Genomic DNA, 25,238 nt, shown 5'->3' on the forward strand with positions numbered 1-25,238 from the left:
GGCTTGCGCGCTAAATGCATATCTTGTAAACACGCCGTTACCAGAATACGCAAAAGTCTTTAAAAAATGGAAAATGAATGCGCCCCTATAATAAATAATCCCCAACACAATTACTAAACGTCTAATACTTTATTATATTCATTAAATGGCATCGTTTCAGGAATTGATTTCAAGTTTCTGTAAGGTCTTTTATGTACGTTGATATGTTAACGTCTTGCATTACCACCGGTGGCATTCTATATTTAGAACTACCACCAAATGTAATCTGCTGAGGTTAAACATGTTCCTGAAATGTGGTGAATGTCATATTCATGTTATGTTGAGTGTGTAACCTGGTCTCTGGCATAGTTCACTGCTCTCTGCTTTGGGCTCTCTCGGCTGGCGAACAGGGCTGCGACTGCGACTGCGGTGGCGAGACCGGCCCTTATCTGCATATTCATCACCGGCAACTCCTCTATGATGAGACACGGGCCCTGAACAAACACAATCATTCAAACACCATCATAAGATGAGAACCACATTGTGACATACAAACATCTGTGTCTCAGAGTCCGGCACACACTGCGGCATATTTTGGCCAAGAACCGCCCACATACACAGGAAGAGACCATCTGACTGACATGTAAAAGGGCCAAACACAACAAACCGTGGTTTACATGTCCGTCAGAATGTCTCTTCCCATCTAAATAGGTGATTTCTTGTTTGTTTGGATGACGTTTCAGGGCAGGTAAATCTGAAATCGGCCATAACTCCGAAAATAAAACAGATGCGCTCAAGGAAATCATGTTTACTTGACACTACATTAACTGCCCATTTAAAGTATTATCAGAGGTATTTAATGCAAGCAGTTGAAATATTCATAACATTATTACTCTGAAAGAGCGCTGTCACACACAACTCCTCAACTCATCGCAGCCTTCGTAAAAACATTCAGACCGTGAACCAGAAAACGTGTGCATAGCAAATGGAAGTGCAAATTTCAGAGATATGCTTGACCAAATGTCATGAACATTAATGAAATAACAGAATACAAGTTTCACTCAGACTAAAATGGGTTTATTTGTAAGTGCAAGTACGGTTGCACTTACAAGTAACAGGTTAAAAGCAGCTGTCGTCTTTGTTGCATTTTTTTCATGATACATATAACTCAAATGATTATTAACCTGTTGATGCACACCCCCTTTTTGAGCACAATCGGGACCCTTTGGAGTTTGGACAGAGTTGGAGTATCTTTTGAAAGAGACACTTTGGGCTTTATTTCACAAGTTCCAGGATTAATATTTGTTGTTATTTATTAAAGTTAGAGAAGCTGAAGTTTATAGTAATGGAAATATTTTGTGCTGAACATGTTTTTATAATCTATAAAACAATAATAAAAGTGCCAAAACACCCAGAAATACAATGCTCTCAAAGTCACGAGTCTGAAGAAGTTTCGTTACTAATCTGAAGATGATTTAATAATAAATGAGTTCCTGCAGCTTTAATCTCTGTAAAATCTCTGGAAGTGTTCAGAGTAAAATTAAGCTCCGCCTCTCAAGACGACACTAAATCTGACGGCACTGCTCGACTATTATGAATAAAACTACGCCACATTTTTATAAATAGACATTGGAGACGGCTGGTTTTGTTTATGAGACTCTAATATATCAGATCATAAACAGTTTTACAACATGAATGCTGCTCAGATTGCAGTTTGATGAAGAATGATGACGAAGGCGAGATCTCATGTAAACAATGGAGAATATATCAATATTTCTCACATTTATCACTTTTATGGACAAAAAGTGCGATTGAATGTTTTTAATGAACGCTTGTCATGGACGATTGACCCAAGTGTGTTGAACTGGATTCATCTGGCGATCGTGTTTTCATAATAAAAGTCCCGTTTTGATATTGCATGTTTTCATTTGTACTCCTGCACAAATAACTCGATTACTGTTTCTGGAGGATTACTATTGTGAAACAGAGATCGGATATCAATGTTGAACCCTTAGACATTTGAAAAGATGTATAATTTGTTAACATTAATGACATTTATAGACAGTAAATTATATATTAAATGTAAACAGAGTGACGTCACCACCGTGTGCGAACGATTGCGCATCAACAGGTTAAAGCTGATGCTCCAGATTAAAACAAGCCTAAATACAACGTGATCCGATGTGTAGATCTTGAGGTGATCTTCACGGAGCAACAGGATATACCGAGCGGCAGAAGGGAAGTCGTGACTCTTTCACCTAATGCCTGCCACATGTAACCTCTGTCAGACTTTCAGTGCTTACATGAAGTCAAAATTGAACCTATATGTTTTCTGAATGTATGTTACTGGACTTATTGTGAATTGCGATTCATTCATGTCTATATGTTTTTTGGACAAATCTTTTATCAGAATGTCTTAACTTGCTCTTCCGCTGATATGACTGACTCTTCTCTGCTGTCGTATGTGAGACTGGAGCCAGTAGCCGAACATTTTGACAGTTCTGCTCTGCCCCTTCAAGAGAATGTCATGTACACAAGCCTAGCGCAGAGATGATGGGCAATTTTCCTGATTACTATACAACGTCTGATCTGTGAGCGTTTATTGACGTCAGAGTGATATACCATCTCTGCGGGCGTCTCTCTCCTTGCGACGCTCCTCTGCTCTCCTCTCTCTCTCTTTCAGCTCCCGCTGCTCTTTCTGCTGCTGTTCACGGAGCTTGCGCTCTCTTTCACGCTGACGCTCCAGCTGCTCCAGACGATCTCTACAGGACCACACAAACACTCACACATTTAGCGCTTCATGGTAAATTGATATGGTGTTAGTGTATTAACTGACTGTACTTGTGTGAACAGCTATGACAGGAATTAGTAACAGACACACTTTTCATCAGGCATTACAAACCACTAACCCATTTCTACCCAAGCTGAATGTTTGAGATTATAAGCTCATTTACATTGTGTCTGCTCTCCACATGTAACCTGCTGGGACTTCACAGCAATCAGTGTGTGTGTGTGTGTGTGTAGGCATATGTGTTTTATGAGACCAATTTTCAGGTTTACACACCAGCATTACGAGGCCATTCGGTTTATGAGACCAATTTTGATGGTCTCGTAATTCAGGGAATTTAAATTGTTATAATTATTGAATAATAATAATTTAAAGCATTATTAATAGATGTATGATTACTACATTACTGGTTTTATTAATTCATATTGCTATTTGAATGTGATAAACATCCCCACGCTTTTTATGACCTTTACAAATATGGACCTTTTAAACCATGACGTGTATGTGTGAACTTTGAACAGTGCCCCTGTAGGTGGGAATTGGTATTGCAAGGTACACACACACACACACACACACACACTCACGCCAAATTACACACATTTCCCCGCCATATCATAATTGGCAGTAAATGTCGGCCGCGATTTTACGGATGTTTCGAGAAGATTCGCCGCGTTTGGAGAAGTGTGGATATTAACTTCGGAGCTGCAACAGTTCTTCAGCATCATGGAATTTACCGAAAACTGAAAAGTAAGCGCTTTTATTTTATATTTTGTACATTTAATTAAAACTGTGTCTGATAGCCTCAGTGGAGTTAAAATAGCTTTACGACTTAATTAATTGTTCATTACTCAGTTAAGATTACTCGTAACTAATGAAATACTGTCATGAGTGTCACTGCAGTGAGTTAGCATCTAACTTCACCTGCTTGTACACGCTTGTTGATTTATCAGTTTATCATAAACGTGTCAACAAGAATACTTTCTGCTGTTGGTGATGGTTATGGAGCAGAAAGGGGCAAACCAACTATTAGTTAAAAAAAGCTCCAAACCATACCCAATTATCTGAAACTAGCGATAATATTGTTACTCTGTGTTCTGTGTGTGTTATTTTGGGCCATTGCTAAAGCAATGAGTTATTAATATTATTCTGCATATCTGTGGAGACTGACATGACATTATATTTTGTACTAGGGGACTAAATCCTCTCAGAAATACAGAACAGCACGTGAAGCTGGACAAAGATAAAGACATACAGGGAGATATATATATATTTATCAATCACACCAAAGGTAAGATGTTTTTTTAAACCTTTTGTCTCTTAATGCAAGTTAAGCTCTGTTATGTTAAAGAATGCTCCATCAGACATAAAGCGTGTTCATATGGAAAACAACAGATTATTTATGTGTTTTATTTTTTTGATAACATGTTTTATCTTAATGTTTTTGATTAGTTATTTGATTTTTCCTTTGGACTTTTCCAATCTCATTAGAAAATGTACTTTTCTATGTTTATGTGTTGTTTATATTATTTAAGTGGTACAGTTCAAATGCTAACATTTATGATTTCTTAATTAGTGATCATAAAAAGTAAAAACTGTATCAAATAATAAGTACTATTAGACAAACTGTTTTGGTTAACCAATTCCCATTGCTTTATGTGTTTTATTGTGTTTTGCATATTAATTTGGCACACAATGTAATTTCAGAGTTTGTTTACTGCTTGTTTACCATTACTGCCATTAACAGTTGTGTTTTTTTGAATAGGGCGAGGTGTATTTGCAAAAGGCTTTATGTTGAAAGGTTCATTCATTCTGGAATCCAGAGGAATCTTGTATAGGGTATCAGACTCCAATAATTTTGGTACAGCATTAAATGAATACACAAACATCTTCATACAGAGAAACGATTACTGGGGCCGGTTGCACCAGCTGTGCGTAACTTCAATCTTAGCCTAGTTGTGGTGTAAATTGGCACTAAGTCACAATTTATGCACTACTAAATATTTGAGCGTTGCACCATTAATCTTAGGTATGACGTAACCCTATGTATAAACTAAATATTTACGGTAGACTCTGACCAGGAGTAATGGATGATGTTTTGATTGACAGGCATCAGCTCTTTCGACATATATGATGGTGTTTACACTCATTTACGTGTGAGAGAAAAAAAAAAACTTATTTTTAAGTTTAAGCATGAAACCATTCTAACGGTGCAGTTTTCAGGACGCATCACCCGGTGTGAAGTTTCAAAATATACCAAATATATAAGAAATTCAAATATTTCCAGCCTGTTGTAATAGTATTTATTTATCACCGCTTATTTATTTATTATACAGTTCCTATATATTGTTATTTACACAGGGAAAATATACTATTTATTAAATCTACTATTATTATGTATTGTATTTTAATGGGGATATAATTTATTACAGCTGACAGTTACGTGAACATCAACCGTAATAAGATCAAATTGAAGTTAACGGCTTTTTAACACTTCTGTGTATAAATGTGAAGGCTGCCTATTGGATAAATACAGGTAAACATCATATTATGAGACTATGCATCACTTTACGGAGAGCTTACACCCTACTAGTGAAGTCTTGCCTTAAGAACAGGTGGATCAACCAAATTAAACACCAACTTAGTTACAAACTAACTAGTAGTTACTAGGGTTGCAGCGGTACACCGGTTTCACGGTATACCACAGTTTGAAAATGTATGGTTATCATACCATGTACATTTGCTTATCTACGGTATTGAGAAAAAAACCGGACGGAGAATCTCACCTGCGCGTGCGCATCTCCTTTCCTTCTCGACTGTCTGTCAGACTCATCAACTTGCATCACACACACACACACACACACACACACACACACACACACGCAGAAGATGTCAGAGAGAAGCGAGGCGAGGGGGTCTGACATGAGTGTGAGTTAAAGCAGTGTTTCTCAACTGGTCTATTCGGACTGGGACAGCAGGGAAAGAACAATGCCATGGTTCTCCCAAGTGATCGACTCTTTAAGACTGCCGAGGCACATTTAATGATAATCTCGCAAACAGCTAAAGACTTCTCATCTGCACTTTCGTGAGTGTAACGATCTCGCGATCATGATCTGCTCTTCTCTCTGGCGCTCTCTGATATTGCGGAGCGCAGACATCAAAACTGATGTGACCAATTTTAATTCTAGTGAGAGTTTTCTAGTTTAAAGTGTTACGGAGATTGTCATTTCGAACCTCCAGTAGCAGCCCTGACATGCCAAACAGCACTGAGGAAAAGAGCATCTGTGCTCTGTGCCAAAATAAATAAATAAATTACACACCGTCACCTTTACAAATTTGTTTCATGATTTTACATGAGTAAAAGTAACTGTTATATATTTTTTATACTATATTATTATATAATTTCATATGAAATAATCTAAAGTTAGAATTTATTAGACCTCATTTTATATCAACTGTGACAGCTGTAGTTAAAGTTTCAAGATGTGTTTCAGCTGGAATTTATTTTTCATAAATACTGTAATTTATTATTATATTACTATTATTTAGGACTAGCACACTGACCTAACCATGGTAATGAGGAGCCTTTCCTTCTGTGTAATATGTGTATAAATATAATATTAATTAACAAACGGGATAATAATGGGCCCATATAGTAAGTAAATATGTTCTTCAATTTTTAAAAGAGGGAGAGAAACTTCCTGTAGATTTTGACATCAAAAACAGAAATAATGTCACGTGATGCATGTCCTTGTACTGGAAAACCATGAACAAAACTATACAACATAAAAGGAAATGTGACCCAGGGTACATTAAATACAGGTTATGTTTAATCTATGGCAGGTCGACACTTGATGTTCAATGTAAAATCTGTCCTGAAGCAAAACCAGTTGAGAACACTGAGTTAAAGGTACAGACACGAACACTCTGACCTCACTGTCACACATCTACAGTATATATTAACTGTTAATAATCATCGGACATTACTTCAAAAGCTCACACAGCTGATGTTATTTTTCAGTTAGTAGTTCATTTAACATATAAACTAACTATTTTTATCATGTTTATAATTCTGTTTATTATAATTCTGTTAGCTTTCTTATTTTTTCTATTTATTTATTTTCAAAAGAGAGACTTTTTTTACACTTCAATAAAATAAATGGTTTCAAGTTTCAATTATAATAAAGAGTTTGCTCAAAAATAAATAAATACATAAAATAACCCTTCTGTTTTCACTGATAATACTGATTGTGTAATAGCGTATACCGTGATATTTTCTGAGACCGTAATCATACCGTGAAAATCTCATACCGTTGCAACCCTACTAGTTACTAAGCCCTTAGTGTAAAATTTACGTCCCAACTTCCGCACAGCTGGTGCAACCCTGCCCTGGTGAGTAGCCTGTATTGTACTGTATGTTAGCCCATGTGCATCTTTTGAAATGAAGCCAAATCACACATGCAGATATCTGGGGCAGGCTGACATGCTTCCTAAAGATGTGTTCTCTTCTAGAGCTTAATTTGAGTTAACAATTTTAACAGTTGATTTTTATGACCCCTTTAGCATTGATGCTTCAAGCGTTGACAGATCACTTGGGAGACTAGTGAATGATGAGCAGAAACCCAATGCAAAGATGAAAAAGAAGTGGATGGTATGCCCCATCTTTTTTATTGGCCATTATGGATGGAAGGGAAGTTCGAGAGATTACTTATGACTATGGAGGTGTTGACTTGCCTGACATTCCTGCCATGGAAAGGAAATGCCCAAGGTAGAGTACCACTGACTTTTATTGAATAAAGTATTTTTAATAGTGAGTAGTAGTGTTGTCACGGTACCAACATTTCAGTAGTCGGTACCAATACCAGTGAAATTTCACAGTACTCGATACCATTTTAGGTACCAAAGCAAAAACAGGTTATTAAACACTCTTATTAACAAAGTCTATAAAACATCAGCAGCAGAACGAAGAACAGAAATATGCCATTGAGCAACACTTTCATTTAAATATATAATGTTTTAATTATAACAAAACTGAACAATGTTTTTGATTTTTGATAAAAGATTTGCTTCAACTTTTGCAACTTTTAAGTTTTTACCAAGTACTAAATAAAAACTTAAATAAACAATCATACAATAGAATTAATAAACTATTTCCAAACTAATGTGCAAAGTGCTCTCTTATTAATAAAGCTGCATATTGCCAATTTTCTTCATGATAAGAAATGCATAGTGACATATATATAGATATTATGATTAAATAAGTTCTAATCTATCTGCATTAAGCGTGTGCGCTCGAGGGATATGTGTCCTTAGATCGGGACATTCGCGCAACTCATAGAAGAGGCGCCGACCACACAGAGAAATGCCCGTTTCAGAGTTTATAGTTATTAACATGAGCTGCTTCTGTATTATTTGAACTTTAATAAAGCAATAACGCATTAAATATAACTGCATTTAAGATGTAACGCCGGGATATTTCCTTTAAAAATGGACATTCAGAAGCATTTCCATGCTTCTGAATGTACTTTTATAATTCTCTAATACTTTGGGATATACATAAAATAAACGGTGAAAGTTTCGAGTGCATCTGGACTGATCTGTGTAATTCTGAACTGCTGCTCTCACGTGTCACCGTTACAGTTTATTGTGATTTCATGTTACTTTAAATGAGATCAAACGACTATTCGACAACGAACATTTTTCTCGTCAATTTTGTATTTTCGACGATGTTGATAATGTTGTCTAAACGTTTCAGCCCTAATGCAAATGATAATATGCTTTAGTTGCTTGAATAAATCTGGCTGTCTGTCTTTCATGTGCTTTATTAAGTTTGATGTGTTTCCTCCTTTCATCAGAAAATTGTGAAAGCAGCGTTTACAAAAAGGTTTTTGCTGATTTATGATGTTTCCCTTTTCATCAGCCTCAAATCCAAAGAATTTTCAGAAATTTCCATTTTTTTTCTCAGCATGATTCAGTTGAGACTCCGCAGCAGCATCTTTTGCTTGTTGCAAGCGTTCGAAAGTTCCCGCCTCTACGTGGGTACCGGGTAGACCCAGTACTCGGTACCCCGATACCTTCAGAAATTCTGGTATCGTAAATCATTTTTAGTTTGAGTACCGACTTGGTACCAGTGTACCGGTATTTTTGACAACACTAGTGAGTAGTGTTGAATGCACAGAATCTCTCTCACTCCCCCAGCCCCCCATGGCTCCAGCTACTGTCCAGGACCACACCACCCCTTCAAACTATGGTGCTGACAAAATTAATGACAATCAATTCTAAAAGTTATATTCATTCCTACCAAATTTGTCAAATTCTGTGTTTGTAGAAAACTGTATTTCTGTAGCAAATAATTCCATTGAGATAACTTAGTTGTCTCTCTTTTGTTCCCCTCTCTCTTTGTTTCTCTCTTTCTGCCTCTCCATCAGCCCATGGCTCCAGCTACAGTCCAGGACCAAGTCGTCTCTCCCACTGCCCCTCCTGAAGAGGTTTGGCAATAAATTTGTCCACTTAGTTTGACACACATGAAGTGCTTTAACATGATCTGAAGTGAGAGTATCTTGTTGCTAATGTACAGTCATGTCCATAAATATTGGGACATCGACACAATTCTAATCTTTTTGGCTCTATACACCACCACAATGAATTTGAAATGAAACGAACAAGATGTGCTTTAACTGCAGACTTTCAGCTTTAATTTGAGGGTATTTACATCCAAATCAGGTGAACGGTGTAGGAATTACAACAGTTTGTATATGTGCCTCCCACTTCTTAAGGGACCAAAAGTAATGGGACAATTGGCTGCTCAGCTGTTCCATGGCCAGGTGTGTGTTATTCCCTCATTATCCCATTTACAAGTAGCAGATAAAAGGTCCAGAGTTCATTTCAAGTGTGCTATTTGCATTTGGAACCTGTTGCTGTCAACTCTCAATATGAGATCCAAAGAGCTGTCACTATCAGTGAAGCAAGCCATCATTAGGCTGAAAAATCAAAACAAACCCATCAGAGAGATAGCAAAAACATTAGGTGTGGCCAAATCAACTGTTTGGAACATTCTTAAAAAGAAAGAACGCACCGGTGAGCTCAGCAACACCAAAAGACTCGGAAAACCACGGAAAACAACTGTGATGGATGACCGAAGAATTCTTTCCCTGGTGAAGAAAACACCCTTCACAACAGTTGGCCAGATCAAGAACACTCTCCAGGAGGTAGGTGTATGTGTGTCAAAGTCAACAATCAAGAGAAGACTTCACCAGAGTGAATACAGAGGGTTCACCACAAGATGTAAACCATTGGTGAGCCTCAAAAACAGGAAGGCCAGATTAAGGTTTGCCAAACAACATCTAAAAAAGCCTTCACAGTTCTGGAACAACATCCTATGGACAGATGAGACAAAGATCAACTTGTACCAGAGTGATGGGAAGAGAAGAGTATGGAGAAGGAAAGGAACTTCTCATGATCCAAAGCATACCACCTCATGAATGAAGCATGGTGGTGGTAGTGTCATGGCGTGGGCATGTATGGCTGTCAATGGAACTGGTTCTCTTGTATTTATTGATGATGTGACTGCTGACAAAAGCAGCAGGATGAATTCTGAAGTGTTTCGGGCAATATTATCTGCTCATATTCAGCCAAATGCTTCAGAACTCATTGGACGGCGCTTCACAGTACAGATGGACGATGACCCGAAGCATACTGCGAAAGCAACCAAAGACTTTTTTAAGGGAAAGAAGTGGAATGTTATGCAATGGCCAAGTCAATCACCTGACCTGAATCTGATTGAGCATGCATTTCACTTGCTGAAGACAAAACTGAAGGGAAAATGCCCCAAGAACAAGCAGGAACTGAAAACAGTTGCAGTAGAGGCCTGGCAGAGCATCACCAGGGATGAAACCCAGCGTCTGGTGATGTCTATGCGTTCCAGACTTCAAGCTGTATTAAAAAGTGAAAGTTTGATTTATGATTGTTAATCTGTCCCATTACTTTTGGTCCCTTAAAAAGTGGGAGGCACATATACAAACTGTTGTACTTCCTACACCGTTCACCTGATTTGGATGTAAATACCCTCAAATTAAAGCTGAAAGTCTGCAGTTAAAGCACATCTTGTTAGTTTAATTTCAAATCCATTTTGGTGGTGTATAGAGCCAAAAAGATTAGAATTGTGTCGATGTCCCAATATTTATGGACCTGACTGTATGTGACTAAGCAGTACGCTCCCCTTGTGTGTGTTTGTGTATGCTTACTCATGGTTAATGAGGCCATACATTTGGTATATGAGGACCCAATTTGGGATGAAACATTGTGAAGCCATAGTGTACTGCTTAGTCACATACAGTCGCCATATTCGGTCCTCATATACCAAATCATGTCCTCATAAACCATGAGTAAGCACACACTAAACACACACAAGTGTTATGCAGTCATAGTGTACTGCTTAGTCACATACAGTCGCCATATTCGGTCCTCATATACCAAATCATGTCCTCGTAAACCATGAGTAAGCACACACACTAAACACACACAAGTGTTATGCAGTCATAGTGTACTGTTTAGTCACATACAGTCACCATATTCGGTCCTCATATACCAAATCATGTCCTCATAAACCATGAGTAAGCACACACACTAAACACACACAAGTGTTATGCAGTCATAGTGTACTGCTTAGTCACATACAGTCGCCATATTCGGTCCTCATATACCAAATCATGTCCTCATAAACCATGAGTAAGCACACACACTAAACACACACAAGTGTTATGCAGACATAGTGTACTGTTTAGTCACATACAGTCGCCATATTCGGTCCTCATATACCAAATCATGTCCCCATAAACCATGAGTAAGCACACACTAAACACACACAAGTGTTATGCAGTCATAGTGTACTGTTTAGTCACATACAGTCGCCATATTCGGTCCTCATATACCAAATCATGTCCTCGTAAACCATGAGTAAGCACACACACTAAACACACACAAGTGTTATGCAGTCATAGTGTACTGTTTATTCACATACAGTCGCCATATTCGGTCCTCATATACCAAATCATGTCCCCATAAACCATGAGTAAGCACACACTAAACACACACAAGTGTTATGCAGTCATAGTGTACTGTTTAGTCACATACAGTCACCATATTCGGTCCTCATATACCAAATCATGTCCCCATAAACCATGAGTAAGCACACACTAAACACACACAAGTGTTATGCAGTCATAGTGTACTGTTTATTCACATACAGTCGCCATATTCGGTCCTCATATACCAAATCATGTCCCCATAAACCATGAGTAAGCACACACTAAACACACACAAGTGTTATACAAACATAGTGTACTGTTTAGTCACATACAGTCGCCATATTCGGTCCTCATATACCAAATCATGTCCTCGTAAACCATGAGTAAGCACACACACTAAACACACACAAGTGTTATGCAGTCATAGTGTACTGTTTAGTCACATACAGTCGCCATATTCGGTCCTCATATACCAAATCATGTCCTCATAAACCATGAGTAAGCACACACTAAACACACACAAGTGTTATGCAGTCATAGTGTACTGCTTAGTCACATACAGTCGCCATATTCGGTCCTCATATACCAAATCATGTCCTCATAAACCATGAGTAAGCACACACTAAACACACACAAGTGTTATGCAGACATAGTGTACTGTTTAGTCACATACAGTCGCCATATTCGGTCCTCATATACCAAATCATGTCCTCATAAACCATGAGTAAGCACACACTAAACACACACAAGTGTTATGCAGACATAGTGTACTGTTTAGTCATACTAACAAACAATTTTATGATCTTGTTTGTCTTCAGTGGATAACAGAGGTAAATGCACATCTGCAAGAACACCATGGATGAAAGCTGAGGTCAACGCTGTGATGTGACGCTTCAAATCTCATATCATGAAAGGTCTCTTGGCATCTAAGAGGGAATGTGAGGTGTGCAAAAAGTGTGAGCATCCAGCTCTACAAAACAGGACATGCCAAAATATCAGAGATTTTGTTCGAACCATTTAAACGTCAGTTGAACTAAATTGATTTTGGATTTTAACTAAAAGAAAATGTGTCCAAGGGACTAAATCTCTGTCACGTTTTCACTTGTGATTTTATTGTGAAGGTCTTTTTTTAGTAGTTTTGTTTTTATTCCCATCACTGAGTGACAATGTTTTGTATGGAAGCATATGGGTAGCAATATTCAATTTGACATTTAATATGCAAAATGACAATGCAATATGTAAAATGGCAATGCATTCTGTATTTAAATTTACATTTTACATTACCATTCTAGCAACGTTTGGTGCAAAATTAAAATGAAAATGTATTACAGAAATGATTAGATATGTGTAACATGTTCAAGCAAAAACTGTGGCAAAATGATCATTGAAATGTTATTTTTCTTAATTGCATTTACACTCACAGTCAAGACACTTGCGATTGCTTTTTCATTAAATGTCCCGCAATGAATGTAGCAAAATTCAATGTGCACATTGAAAATGCATTCCGAGCCGATCACGCCCCTGCCCTGCCCCCTCCCGCCCTGTCAATCACTGCATCAAGGCGGGGCTCGGCAACAGGTAAACATAACATGTTATGGCTATGTTACGTGTTTTGAGCTTACAGTCTATGGTTTTGAGGTGTTGGAAAAATGGCGGCGCAGAGCTAATACTGAGCGTTAAATTCACTAGCAGATGAAGTGGAGCGTGAACAGAGAAACGGTAGTATTTCCGAAGATTATTACGAGTATGTAGGTGATAGAACCAGTACGTTGTTGGAACGTCTGGGAGAATGTTCTGCCTTATCAGGCGCCGACACCCGTCATTTACAAAATGACACTTCATTTAAAAAACAAAACTGCTTTTTTTTTAGTAAAATCCCCATGGCAGAATTCGGAAGTAAACACAGAGATTATGGCCTTGAGGCATTTGTATAAAATGATTAAAATATATTTAAGTTGTTGTTTACTTCAGTCCACACTGCTGCATTCGTCGATGTACCGTCCATCGACTAACTCCATACAAGGCCGCGATATCTTTAACTTTTAACCCATACATAAGATACCCCTCTATGGCCTCGCCAGGGATCTCCACGGCTGCTGTTCTCCCCACTCCCCTAGGCCTCTCCGAATACAATTGTTCTTCCACCACCTTTAAGAGGTCAGCAGCCAAACGGGTGTCAGCGCCTGATAAGGCAGAACATTCTCCCAGACGTTCCAACAACGTACTGGTTCTATCACCTACATACTCGTAATAATCTTCGGAAATACTACCGTTTCTCTGTTCACACTCCACTTCATCTGCTAGTGAATTTAACGTCAGTATTAGCTCTGCCACGCCATTTTTCCAACACCTCAAAACCATAGACTGTAAGCTCAAAACAGGTAACATAGCCATAACATGTTATGTTTACCTGTTGCCGAGCCCCGCTTTGATGCAGTGATTGACAGGGCGGAGAGGGCGGGCAGGGGCGTGATCGGCTCGAAATGCATTTTCAATGTGCACATTGAATTTTGCTACATTCATTGCGGGACATTTAATGAAAAAGCAATCGCAAGTGTCTTGACTGTGAGTGTAAATGCAATTAAGAAAAATAACATTTCAATGATCATTTTGCCACAGTTTTTGCTTGAACATGTTACACATATCTAATCATTTCTGTAATACATTTTCATTTTAATTTTGCAACTTATAACGCGTTTCAATAATGCATATTAAAACGAGTGTATGAAATGGCAAATGTAAATTATGTAATTTCATTTTCATTTTGCACCAAACGTTGCTAGAATGGTAATGTAAAATGTAAATTTAAATACAGAATGCATTGCCATTTTACATATTGCATTGTCATTTTGCATATTAAATGTCAAATTGAATATTGCTACCCATATGCTTCCATAGTTTTGTACGTTTATTTCACAACATGTTTTAACATGTTTATTCTCTGAATGATGCTGTTGAAGGGTTTAATGTAGATGTTTATTCCAATGGACCAGATTTCTCTAAATTACCATTTTTTTTTTCTCCCTCTTGTTGTATCATATATGTAATATCAGTTTACACATATGATACATTCCTGATATTCAATATTTTAAACAATCATCTCATCTAAAGCATCACCATCACAACTGCATTATGTCACTCATATTTGTCTAGCAACTTTCAATAAATAAACGGATGACTACTATGATTAAATGAATCACAAAGAGTTGCCATTCATTTGTTCAATGGTGCACAATGTGCATGATACAAGATATTTGTGTTGCTCTCCTGGAAGTGTCGTGACACAGAATTGTTTGCAGCATCAGATCTGCTGTTAAGATCAATTCAGAATCATGTACAATCAATTGGCTTTAAGGATGTGTAGCGTCGTCATTATTAACACATGCTAACGATTGGGGTAAACGTTATGTGACACTACATTTTTGCGTTAATGCAAATTGTCTCGACAAAAAGTGTTTCCAAACCGTGTTTTTGTGACATTTGAAGTATTGACATAGAGTTTATGCCCTAGAGTTAAATGTAAAAATATTGTCAACACTGAAATTTTAGCAGTGATTTGCGTTTCCATCAGCTTTATTTTGATGCGATAAAACTTTATTCGTAAAAAATCCTTGGATAGAAACGTAGTTATTGTTTTTATAATTTAGTGTAATAATGCAGTAAATAGACAGCATGTATTAGTTATTAACCGTTTGTTTTACACTGAAATTTTCACCTAACTCTGTATGCCAATTAAAGAGGCTTGTCATTAATTAACTACATCGAATAAATATAAACTCATGGTTGTTTTAGAAGAAGAACCCTTTAAATTAGTAGAAATTCTTCTTTTTTTTTAGAAATAAATATTTTGTACACTCCATATCTTGGAAACGATAATGTCTGCGATCACACACGATGGGTTTGCATTACACAGGAAAAGAAATGGAGGTCCTGGCACATTTGCGTCCGTGTTATTCAGGTTTGAGTAAAGAACCGATCACTGGATTGTGCATAAATGTTAGTGTAGCTATACCCCCTTCCAGGACCTGGCAGTGTGTTTTAAGAGGTTAAATATAATGTTATGTTTATATAGACCTTGTAATGTTTGTCAGTCCCCTTATACCAGGATGTGGCTAGATTTGTGTGTTGTATATAAACAGGCCTCATAAACCCCTTTGGCTCCATAAACCACAATCTGGTCCTGACCCCATAAGCCTGTGAAATGTCACATTTTTTATATATGCATGTTGTGAAAGTGAAATTTTATTTTTAAAGTGAGATTTGTCTTCTGTAGATCAAATAAACATTTTTGACATGAATTTTAAGTTGACAGGATGATGGGAAAGGTGGGTCCCCGTAAACCACTGAAAAAACTCATTGGTCTCATAAACTTTTTTTAATTTTTTTATTTAACCTTTATTTATCCAGGTAAACTGTTTGAGAACCACTTCTCATTTACAAACATGACCTGCTAGCTATTGGCGGAGAGGAGATGGTAGAGTGATGTAGCCAATTCAGGGATGGAGATTATTAGGAGGCCATGATATATAGGGGCCAATGGGGGGGAATTTGGCTAGGACACCGGGGTTACAGCCCTACTCTTTACGAGAAGTGCCCTGGGATTTTTAATGACCACAGAGAGTCAGGACCTCGGTTTAACATCTCATCCGAAAGACGGTGCTTTTTTTTTTACAGTATAGTGTCCCCGTCACTATACTGGGGCATTAGGACCCACACAGACCACAGGGTGAGCACCCCCTGCTGGCCTCCCTAATACCACTTCCAACAGCAACCTTGGTTTTCCCCAGGACCTTGGCTTGCTCCCATCCAGGTACTGGCCAGGCTCAACCCTGCTTAGCTATAGTGGGCAACCAGGCAAGAGCTGCAGGGTGATATATATGCCACATATGCCTGTCTGTATGTGTGTGTGTGTGTGTGTGTGTGTGTGTGTAAAACCTCTCTCTGCGGGAGTGTGCTCTGGCCTGATCTCTCCGTTTCTGTCTCTCGTAATCTCTGCGATTTTTGCCATCATCCTGCCACTGTCTCTTCCGTCTGTCGTTTTCCCGATCGGTCTCTTTCTCTTTTGGACGTACATGTTTCCCCCCTGTGAAGACAAGTTCTGGTAAATTCATTAATTACATTATAATAAAAGAAGTGCAACCTTTTAAGATCTAAACTCCTGTGAGCCAATTCAACTCTACAGGAACATATTGTTTTAGGTTTAAATATAAAAATAGACTGAAAACATGATAATAATTTTTTGCCATAGCAAATTCACACGTTTGTTAAGGTCATATTCCTTTTGTTTTGGATCAAATGTATAACCATCTGTTGCTTCTGTTTTTAACCCTCTGGGGTCTGAGGGCGTTTTGGGCCCTGGAGACGTTTTGACATGCCTTGACACAGGGTTTCCCGCAGCACTTTGAAACTAAGGCGGCCGCCTAATAAACTTTTGTCTATTTTCGCCATTTTGAACTGAAAATAGACCACTATGTGACGTGACTGATGTAATGTAGCCTAATAATTAATTTACTGTCATTGTGAGGGGACAAGACACATTAACCAGGGTACCCGCGGGATCTTAAAAGCATTGAACAGTAATCTCAAATTAAGGCCTTAAAAGCCTTGGATTTGGTATACAAAGTCTTGGATTTCGTTACAAAGGTATTATATATTTTTTGCCTTTACTAGGATTAAGTTCATACCATAACAAAATTAACTGTTACTAATGCAGGCTAATTACAAATCCATGCAACGTTGAGTGCATCCCGCACTCCACGTCATAGCAGAAAGCGCGAAAGCATGCGCACCGTTACTATGGTTACTAGGCAAGTGAACTGCAGAACAAGATAGTAGCCAAGCGTAGTTTGTCGTCTGAAGTGGGAACGTTTCAGTTTAATGCCAGAATTCAATAATTTAAACCCCAAATCAGAGCTTTTCTGTTAAAAGAACATGTTTAAAAAGATATGACTCAAGTTTCAGTATTTGTCTTAATTTGTGTCAGAAGTTATGCAATTCCATATACCCCCCAACCACCACCACCACCACCCACCACCTTAACTAACACATTTTCTGCGGGAAACCCTGCCTTGACATTTGTGCTTTTTTCAGTTGCTTAAAAACATATTAAATGTCTAAAGTCTGATAACACTGTATTCAGCACAAACTGGGCTACAATAATACGTGAGCAACATGTGTGTACATGTTTGTATTTTTGACAAAATAACGTTTATGCATGTTTTTGAAAAAACTGAAATAAGGCCATATAACACATATTAAACATTTGTCCACAAGACTTTAGAGAACTGGATCTTGCAGCCTAGAGTTTTTGCTACAAAATGATGTGAAAACCATCCTGATCACGCATTCATACAAAACAATATAGTAATTTAACTTTTGTAAGACAATTTTAGTGTTAGAAATGTCATATGTGAGGAGGCGTGAATGATCATGAATATTGATTGTAATTCACACCAATAGGAGACAAAGACCCCTCCCCTGGGCCTATGAATGAGGAATGTGACAGAAAGACTTAAATGATCCAAATCAAGTTTTAAGTTAAAAGAAGTAATCTGACTATATATTATCTTTACATAAAGACTTTACTTAATTTTAGACTACACTACTGTTAAAAAGAAGTCTCTTCTGCTCACCAAGACTGCATTTATTTGATCCAAAATACAGTAAAACATCGTGTGAACTCTTTTTACAATTTAAAAGAACAGTTTTCTATTTGAATATATTGTAAAATGCAATTTGTGATCAAAGCTGAATTTTCAGCATCATTACTGCAGTCTTCAGTGTCACATGATCCTTCAGAAATCATTATAATATGCTGATTTTCTAATATGGGCATATTTAAAGTGCATTTTACTCATTTAACCTGAACACATATTTGCAAGCACAAGCTTTGTTGATGATAATGAGGCAGCATAAACACTAGATAAAATATAATCTAAACATTCATATTATTTTTATATCATATTTATATCATAAGGCATACAATTTAAATACCTGCTTTAGCTGAAACAACATTTAAATGCAACTAAAACTTGCTTATTAGGACATATTTCAAATGTCAATACTCTGAACCCTGGCTGGCAAGTCTGGAAACAGTCCCACTAGTAAAATATGTACATGTTTATATAAAATAGCATGTCAACTAATGAAAACTAAATGACTTACTCGTCCGAAATTGTATCCTCGGCTGGATCAAGTCTCTCTTCAAAATACAAACGTTCATCTGAGTCCCGCTCTTCTTCTGAGGAAAATGTGAACTCTTCCTCAATATCCAGGAGTTTTCTCGCCTGTGTATCATTACAAACGCGCAGAAAAATGAACGAACTTGTTGTTTTTAAGGCACAGTCGGGGGCGTTCACCATTTGCATTGATTGTCTCAGCACATTAGCGTATGAATGTCGCGATCTGCCCATGATAATTAGCTGAGCCAGGAGAAACTGTACATCGCTTTGTTTGATACAGATTACATTGCAGGACAATATTTGTTTTAAATTTGAATTGTTTTATTTAAAAGTAGACATTTTAAGCTTTCTTTAGACATATGTTTCATGTTTGTGTAATAAGTATTCGCGGAGTTTCAGTTCATTTTTGTGACGTGTTTCTGAAATATGCTTGTGAACCCAGAGACTGCTGAAAGCTCACCCTTTTTATTTTCTTTATTTTACAAAAGCACAAGATTTTGTTGTTATTGTGAGTGTACACAAATAAAAGTAGACCCTTTATAGTCTCTAATGAGGTCTTACACTTATCTGTATACCCAAAAATGACGGACTATTTTATGTTGTTTCCGCTGTAATGACGAAAATATCCAGCAGGACGCGCCAGTGCGTCTGTCGACCCCAGAGGGTTAAGGAGCATACTGCTCCATCTATTGATTAGATCTATTATTATTACTGAAGTACACTGTGTTTTGATCGTTGGTGACAGTTCACTCAAAGCACATGCTGAAAACATTTAGATTCATGACATCAGAATTAACAATGATTTACCTCCTTCTGTAGAATGGCTCCTGTGCCGCCTCTTATCTTTTCTCTTCTCCTCTTTTCTGTGGTAGGATTTGTCTTTTCTGGCCATCTGCTGTGGAGGTTTGATTGCCAGAGATTCATCCTCCTCTCCTCTGCAGAAACACAGTGAATACCAGCTGACGCAATCAAACACCGCAAACAGCAGCAGTAAGAGATGGAATGATTTAATGATTCTGATTCTTCTAAACGAATCCAATTCCACCGATGATTCTTTTAGGACTTTTGAGGAGGAAATAAAGAACTATGAAATGCCCTCAGCAGTCTGTTCCTTCAAGATATAACAAAATAAATACATTTAAAGGGTCATAAGACCTCATAAACACATTTTTGGAGATGTTAACAGATATGGACATTCTGCACATAATGTAAAACAATGGGGAAAAGAGTGCATTTTTAGATTTGTTTTAGTCATTTACATGCTGTATGTGACATATTACTGGCCAAATCACAGATTCAGAGTATCTTTAAAAGTTTATTCAATATTGTACATGTTTTTTAATTGTTGAACTATATCCCTTTAAATTGAAATGTTTACTGCACACTAATCTAACCGCTACACAATAATCGGAACTGCAGAAACTTTGCCAGAGTACAACAAAACCGAATGTCTAAAAGATGGTCATTAGCACGCTTAATGCATGTCTTTATACAGTACATATATCATGAGAGGTATATCGACAGGACATGACTGATTGTGTGTGAGGGGTGCACCCGAGGAGCGCTATACAATGTTGCCGCACTTTGTGATAATGCAATATTTTAAATATTTACCACTATACTTAACGATTTATATGGTGATTCATTTGTTGTTGAGCATTGTAAACCATTTACTGACCAACACAAATTATTCACGATTTAAAAGACATATTTCAAGATTGATGCATATGAACTGGAAGGACACACAAACGATCAAGAAAATCAATGAATCAATCTTTACACCCCTGTTGCATAAGACCAACCAGTCAGAAATGACAATGATTTAAGAACACATAACATGTAGGGCTGCACGATTTGGGGAAAATGTCATATTGCGATTATTGAGGTTAATATTGCGATTGCGATATAATAAATAAATGGTATCATGAGTCAACTTGCTTGGTTATCAAGGAAAATGCACATATAGATAACTGATAATGCTGAAATGTGTATTTCTCAACTCAAACATACAAACTAGCAACAACAACAACTATAAATCCAGTATTTTCAAATTAAAATAATATTTTTACTAAATTAAATATCTTTCTATAAACTCTTTTGAAAATTGGGCAATGAAAAAAGGAAACTGAAGTTCTACTTATCGCTGGTACCTCTTGTCCAGTGTGTGGATCATATTCTGAAATAACACTTTGCTAACAGTGCATCATGTCTCTTTATATCTCCGTGAAGACTTGTCATATGACACCCGCAAACACATCTGTAATTGTGTTTTGTTTACTGGTCTTTTTAATGTAGTTTAAGTCAATGAAAACTGTTGACATTTTAGTCATATTTTAGTCACTGAACACTGTAAACATTTTAGCCATAAGAGTATTATTGATAAGCATTTGTCAATCTTGTCTATCCAAAACCAATACACACACACACACACACACACACACACACACACACACAAACACTTTATTGTTGTTGTCATTTTAGTGTTATTTTCCACATAAGATTGATTTCATCAATGATGCTACACGTTGCAAGCTGCAGACAGTGGGGTTGAGAGACGAGCGTCTCCGTGTTAGAGTGCGCATCAGCCGGCAGAACTTTATATCTCTCCTGGTCTCGACTCCCGCTCAGATTGTGTCTGTTCCGCGACTGGTTGAAGCGGCTCTAACCGCACCGAGAATGGCCGTTTTGGAGTTTGAGCTTATTTACGTGTCACGCTCCCGTATTATATGAACTTTAAGGATGAAATAAAGATATATCGCCCAGCTATGATCTGTGTTATTTTTTCTGGCCACCAGTTCAGTGTCGGTCTGCTCGGCGTCCATCTTCACCTGATTTCCACGCTGCACACTGGAAACTCACACGTCATGACCACACGTGCCACTCCCTAAACTGAGACTGACTGGTCATCTTTATTAGCGGTGTAGAAAATGGGCAAACAGCTCTCAGAGAGAATGGGCTGTCACGTCCACACATGCACTTATTTATTTAATATAATCGCAGCATTTTGCCGTCATATAATCGCACAGGCTGACATCGCGATTGCGATATGATTAATCCTGCAGCACTAATAACATGGGAACAGGTCTTGGTTCATTTTGCCCTGGACTTGCGGTTCAGTGTGTCAGATTAAGTTACCACTCAGACTGATTCACAAGGGTTTTTGATTCACTAAAATGAACCAGCTCATTTGGGAATCGGATTACACCGGTCACACTGTAGGAGCATCCTGGAATATAAGCGCAGTGACAGAACAATGCATGTTTGAGAGTCGTCACCAGGACTGAAAGTCTTAAAAACCATTCCAGTGTTTGTTTTTTTTAAACAGAACAGCTTCTGGATCAGAACCAGTTCTCGGATCCCAACTTTAGTGACAACTGCACACAAACGTGCTGTTGTTTATGATTAGCTACTGCGATTATTAGACTACAACCAGTTTATAAGGTGACAGCAAAGGGCTTAACCCTGCATAGGGTCAACGTACTGTTGATCGATAAGCAAGCATGACCACACTGAGCTACCTGCGTGCTACTTTGATTAGAGTTTAATCATTGTGATAGCCATCAAAACATTGCCCAATTTAGCTGAATTCACCTTCACATCACAATTGTGGGACAATCAAAGATAGAATATGAGAGCGCTTCCAAACCTGTCTTCAGTCGAGTCTTCCCGCGTATAGGTTGAATTACGTATGGTTATTTCCATCCTGTGGTCCTGTAGTTCTCCTTCCTCCGGAGTGTCCCGTTTGGATTCCCGATCATCCGTCTGTACCACAATAACGCAAAGAAAACAGAAAATATTTGACTGTGAGAAACACTCTGTTATCGTTAGATTCGCACATTAATCACCACTGTCTGATATCTATACACCCGTTTACTGAAGTGGCCATTCCACCTAGTGTCAGCTCCAAAATCTCCCAACAGCCTTGTCAATGGACGCTAGTTTGAGCCACATGAACTGAAGTCCATAGCAGAGCATCCCATTACTCCCTCCACAGGCTCGTCTTCCAGAATGATCATCACGTATTCATCTGCATTACATCGGACACCCTGCCCTCTAGACATCACGACTGGTGTCGGCCAAACCAGAGGACCGCTAATTATCATATCAAAATTGTCAGCTGCTCTACAAACATGAAATAGCATGAATTGTTTTATAATGTTGTTCTACAGTGAAGTCATTTCCCATCCCTGGCTTTGATTATCTTACGTTATTTAGTCGTTTAGGGTCACTCTTCTCTTCCAGCTCTCGTCGGCGTTTCTTCTCTTGTAGGATCTCGTCTAACGTTTTCACTTTCCAGGTTTCCTTTGCGTCCCCCATCAGCTCCAAAGCACCTCCCTCTGAAGACGACAGGAACATCTTTACTGAAAGACTTTCATGGTTACAGGTGCATGTCAACTTGCTTTGTCGCTCCTTGGTTTGAAATGTGTCCACAAAGGAGAGACTGAAACCCGTCAGCAAGCTCAGGACGGTGAATCACAAATGGAGCTGACTGCAGCAAATGTGTTTAGTTGCATGGTTTGAGACTTAACCTATTCATGACAACATATTTAAACTTACAGCTAATGATATTCCTTGAAATGTACATGTATGCATAAGGCAGATGCTATTATCCAAAGCAGCTTACAGTGCATTCAAGGAATATATTTGATCAGTTTGTGTGTTCCCTGGGAATCAAACCCGTGATCTCGGCGTTGCTAGCAGCATGCTTTACCAGTTGAGCTCCAGGACCTCCATGAGAAGTGTTGAAATAATCCCATAAAGTATTGGACGATCTATGAGCAAGGTCAATTAATCAGCCTATACTGAGCTCTTTTGAGACGATCAATCATATTAACGTCAGTCTGATTAACCCTCATTTCTGGTCTTCCTTTCGTTTTGGGGTCCCAGGAGCCATAAAGCGAGCACGATTCAGTTTGCTATTTCAGGGTCCATTTGATCCAGCAAGTACACACAAAGTACCTCAGACACCAGAGAACATGAACATCACTTTTACTCCACAAAGCAGAATAATGCAGGATTTTAATTGTTGTTGATTTATTTACACAACAAAAACGAAACATCACCGAGACGTTCACATGTTAGTTTTTTGGACATGTGCTATGGTAGTACCATGGTATTTTTTTTTAATATGTAACGAACACGGTAATTAATTATGCAACCTCCACAGCACTTTCCTATCAAAACATTATTAAAAGTCATGAAGTTTGGCCCTGATGTTGAGTTTTACGTGTGTTATATTAAAGGAGGATTAATCCGAATTTAAGATGAATGAACTCCATAAACACTCGTGTGGTGAGAAACAAATCGACACGTGTGTAACACCCCTCATTCGAGATCAAATCAAGACTCATTATTACTCTTTTCATGTTCAGTGTTTTACTCACCTACGATTGTTTATTCGGCGCGTTCCCTTGTCACTACTCGATCCGTACCGGAAAAACGATTGGTACTGCGCATGTGCGAAAACTCATATTTGATGTCACTTCCTGTCATCGCCAACGTTTTTACGACAGTCTGCCACGATTTGTACTGCGCATGAGTCGCGGTGGAGAGTGACTGATTTAAATATGGATTATTTTGTGTTGTATGTACAAATTCAAGAATTTCTCTTAAAAGGAGATATTCCCGGTAATCCCACAGAGCGTCGAAAGGTGAAACGGTTGTCTACGAATTTTACTATTAAAGGTAACTACCTAGAAATTTTATAATGAAAAAAGAGATATGACTTTATGGAACAACCAGGGTCATGTGCTTAATTCACAAATTGTGTTTAAAATATCTTATTAAGCTAATATATTAAGCTACGTTAACTGTACTTGTTCAGCTCACGTATCTGGGTATTATAAAGAAGTGAATATAATGTAGTTTATAATGTAGTCTTTTTACTTTTTCCAACTTTTTCTTTTTTCCTCTAAAAACAAAAACTCTTCTCTTCCTCTTCCTGTCAGAGGAAGGTCTGACAGGAACAGGTATGGAGTGCCACAATAACCCTGGACTGGCCATCACAGTGGTGTCAGAGGCACTCAACAGGGTTATTGCTGGCTACTATTGGCCTACAGTTATCCAGGATGTGAAAGAATGGGTAATGTATAATATGGGCTGAAATATGTGCCACCATTGGTGGTACTTTACTTTAACTTTCTTCTTTTTCTTTTACTTCTTCTTTTTCCAGTTTTTTTCTTTACAAGTATCTATACTTAAGGATGTGTCTATTTTTGCCACCTCTGATTGTTCGATACCTCCTTGATTTAGAAGTTATATTTATTG

The 25,238-nt window shown here is 37.9% G+C and overlaps 1 protein-coding gene across 3 annotated transcripts in view; it reads right to left on the reverse strand.

The window, feature by feature from the left end:
- Positions 1–24,437, reverse strand: part of LOC127630623 (cyclin-dependent kinase 11B-like) — a 61,768-nt gene extending 37,331 nt beyond the window's left edge. The window contains exons 1-7 of one of the 3 annotated variants that reach the window (XM_052108244.1): positions 24,356–24,437; positions 23,178–23,308; positions 22,618–22,733; positions 19,779–19,906; positions 16,726–16,873; positions 2,602–2,741; positions 333–473 (exon numbers count right to left, since the gene is read on the reverse strand). In XM_052108244.1, the coding sequence (XP_051964204.1) occupies positions 333–473; positions 2,602–2,741; positions 16,726–16,873; positions 19,779–19,906; positions 22,618–22,733; positions 23,178–23,288 (784 nt within the window). In that variant the 5' untranslated portion in view covers positions 23,289–23,308; positions 24,356–24,437. Of the gene's footprint in view, positions 1–332; positions 474–2,601; positions 2,742–16,725; positions 16,889–19,778; positions 19,907–22,617; positions 22,734–23,177; positions 23,309–24,355 lie in introns of all 3 variants that reach the window. The other 2 variants (XM_052108243.1, XM_052108245.1) reach the window with 2 other exon arrangements.
- Positions 24,438–25,238: the final 801 nt, after the last annotated feature.

Source organism: Xyrauchen texanus, chromosome 37 (assembly GCF_025860055.1).
Source record: "Xyrauchen texanus isolate HMW12.3.18 chromosome 37, RBS_HiC_50CHRs, whole genome shotgun sequence".
NCBI lineage: Eukaryota > Metazoa > Chordata > Actinopteri > Cypriniformes > Catostomidae > Xyrauchen > Xyrauchen texanus.